At 45.0% G+C, this 3,287-nt stretch overlaps 1 protein-coding gene across 1 annotated transcript in view; it reads left to right on the forward strand.

The window, feature by feature from the left end:
• mrs2 (magnesium transporter MRS2) overlaps positions 1-3,287 on the forward strand; it is an 11,892-nt gene that overhangs the window by 3,650 nt on the left and 4,955 nt on the right. The window contains exon 5 of the mRNA XM_035672434.1: positions 3,088-3,249. Coding sequence (XP_035528327.1) covers positions 3,088-3,249 — 162 coding nt within the window. The remainder of the gene's footprint in view (positions 1-3,087; positions 3,250-3,287) is intronic.

A 3,287-nucleotide genomic window follows, 5' to 3' on the forward strand; every position in this document is an offset into this window, starting at 1 on the left:
AAACTGAAGTGATTTACAAATCTTGAATTTGCTTAGGACTAGTTTCTGCTTCATTATTCTATTTTGTATTCATAATTCCTCAAATAAAAATTGAGTGAAGAAGTCCTATTACCATCTCGTCCTGTGCCTTTTAATCAGAAATCTTTCTTCAAGTTAGTCCATATTATGCCAACAGCTTGCATTAAAAGCAATCACCTATCCTTCTTTGCTCCTGTCCCGAACGCCCGACACTCCACACACTCCGCGTGCTGCTGACATGGGCTCTGACAAAAAGGGCAGTCCTCGCAGGTCGGGCCTGTGTATGGTGGCTCACATACACATTTTCCGCACTGACACATCCCTTTGTCATTGCACAGCTTCTTGTTGTTTGCCATACAGGAAGCTGTCTCCATGGAGCAGCTGCAGTCTTCACCGGTCCAGTCGTCATCACAGAGGCAGTCTCCACACTCGCACCTCCCGTGACCTCCACATATTCTGTCAAATACAACTTTTAGTCTTTGTGTAATTAAGTAGAATTAAAAGGATTCAGTATATATTTCTTTAGCAGAAAGTGCTTACTAATCATCATATTGTACCTGTCGTTGTGGTGTGGACAGTCAAAGTTGCTGCACTCGCAGAATTGTCCGGTGTACCTTTCTGTTGGGTTTACTCGGTTCTCGCACTCACAGAAGCCCTCCGCGCACTTCCCCCTACCGCTGCACACAGGGGCTTTGGGGCCTGAGCGGCAGGCCTCTTCGTTTGATGAAGAGAATAAATCAGTGTCCCTCTGGCACTGTTGTCCAAAGTAAGGCTTATTGCACTCACACTGGCCACACACCAGAGCCCCACGGCCGCTGCAGCCGAGGCTGTTTTCCTCCCGGTTTCTCGTGCAGTCACACTGACCTGGGGAAACGACTTTTACTTCATTTGTCACATCATGGATGACAAATGTGTGCTTTTTTTATTAGCAGCATACTGACTATTTCAGTCTCTTAGTCGTTATAAGACTAATTTTATCTCATCATCATCTCAATTTGGGGATTAATCTTATATTGACTGTAGCATGGTTCTGAAGTTGTACTCACACTCCAGAGTTACCTCTAACTTTACACTTTGTGAAAACCCTCTGGGTGTGATGTAGACAGACCAGGGCCCAGTCCTGTTCTGCATCTGGCTTGAGTCATCACTTTCACTGGGACACCGGGCAGCCTCAACATTCACCTTCAGAAAAGACCGTTTTTTGTTATAATTACTCGTATTTCCTAATGTCCTGTACAACATATCCATCTTCATTTTGCTGACCTGTACGACCAGGAGGTTTCCATTCACAGAGCTACTAAATGTGACGTTGACTCCCGCTGGCACAGGGCTGGTGTCCATAGTCAGCTCTGCGGTAGGCTGGCCTGTAGGCATGGTGATGGTGAGAGGGAAGGATTGGCTCACTCCCGGCCTCAAACGGAGGGAGAACTCCTGGGGCTGGAGGAACACAGCCTCGGGACTCACTGGCTCACTGCTGCAGAAGTTCAGTAGTCACCAGCAAGAAGATCAATACCTTAGAAGTCCTTGTGGCCTTGAGCAAATAATGGTACTGTAGTCTAGCGCCAGTGTCATCAGTTTAAGGTAATTTGATGCATGTGGTATTCAAAAATGTATAAGTTCATTGTTATATCACTGACTAAAAGTTACCCCAGTGAGAGAATGTATAAGAATGACTGTTCTGTTCATAGGTTTCACACTCTTCACTGTTAATCTGCCAACCTACAGTATAGACAGTTATGGAATAAATCTTATCAGACGTGGATCCCTGAGACAACAACTTATCAAACACAGGTCTGCAGCCTGATGTGTATTTATTTGAAGGTCCTTGACACCAAAAAGCTTGAGAACCACTGGTGTAAAGCATTTCACTTACATGCTGTCATTCCTAACGACCTGCACCCCGCCCTGAGGGTTGTACGCATAACGTTTACGACAGCCTGCTCTCTGCAGCCCCTTCAGGGTGTGACAGCGGACGTTAGAGTGAGGGGCGGTGCACCAAGCACACTCGGGCCCAGACTGGATGCACTCGTCGCAGTTGGAGGCAGATGTGAGACACGTTTGTTCTTTGGCCCGGCTGGGGCACAACAGGGCCAGCAGCAGGCAGAGACAGAGCAGCTTCACAGCCATCCTGCGGTTAGAATGAAGCTTTGGGATTATGTTCCTGACAGGAGGATATTTAGTCATCAATGTTCAATTTTAATAAAATAAAGGATGCACTATAAGTAAAAAGGTTGAAAAAAACAGTATATGATAAATATGGCAATTTCTAAGATAACTAATTTACTTGTCTCCTGTGACTCTTAATACTCTACTACTTGTTTTCTCTGTTCAATGGGCCACACTGTTAATTTAGGAATTGACTAAGATTTGATATAAACACTTGTTAGAAAGACAAAATAAAGACAAATAAAAAAACTTCGGCTGGACTGTAATTTAAATGTGATGCAACAAGTAGCCTAACATACCTGCTACTGTGCCTATTCCTGTACGTTGCTTGTTTTATCTAACGGCATGCTTCATGTTTCTCTGGTTCTGTACTTGATATTGCCCTAAATAAACCAAAACAGATACACAACAGTGTCGGTACATTACCTGAAGTATTGAAAGCTCTCTGTGGTGCAGCTGCGTCTGTCTGCCCCTGCACACTGGGACACACTGACAAGCTGCAGTTATATATTGGCTGGGCGTGAATGCTGCTTGTGGATGCAGAATCTAATCACTGATCCTGAATGGTGCAGCTGTTTTTGCTATCGAACTGTGGCTTCAGAAAACAGGTCTACTTCGGCTGGCTTAATTTCACAACGAGATTCTCATTGGTCAGGCCTCTCGCTCGCAAATATTTACAGGTCAGAGTCAACTATTAGGCCTCCGCTCATTCAAATGTAGGTCTGCATAGCTGGCTGTATGAAATGTCATGTTGATGGAATAACTTATAAAAAACTGTGCATCAGTTGCTAAGTCTTTTTTCGATCTTTGACAAATAAGTATGTGCATCCAGTATCGAGGATCACAGTACATGTTTCAGTGTTTTCTAAAGCAGCTAACTTCCCCTCTCCTGATTCTCCACAGTCTTTAAAAGCCATCGTGACCCCGCAGTCCCTGTTGGTGTTGGATTTTCGTGGTCTGGGATTAGAGCGATGGTTGGTACTGGACCTTGCCTCTCAGCTAGCATCACAGGCACACTCTCTGCCCTTTGAGTTCAGAGCACTGGAGGCCATCCTACAGCACAGGGTGAGACAGAATACAGAAACACTGTGTGTGTGTGTGTG

Source organism: Morone saxatilis, unplaced genomic scaffold (genome assembly GCF_004916995.1).
Source record: "Morone saxatilis isolate NCDOM2014 unplaced genomic scaffold, NCSU_SB_2.0 Contig24, whole genome shotgun sequence".
Classification (NCBI taxonomy): Eukaryota; Metazoa; Chordata; class Actinopteri; family Moronidae; genus Morone; species Morone saxatilis.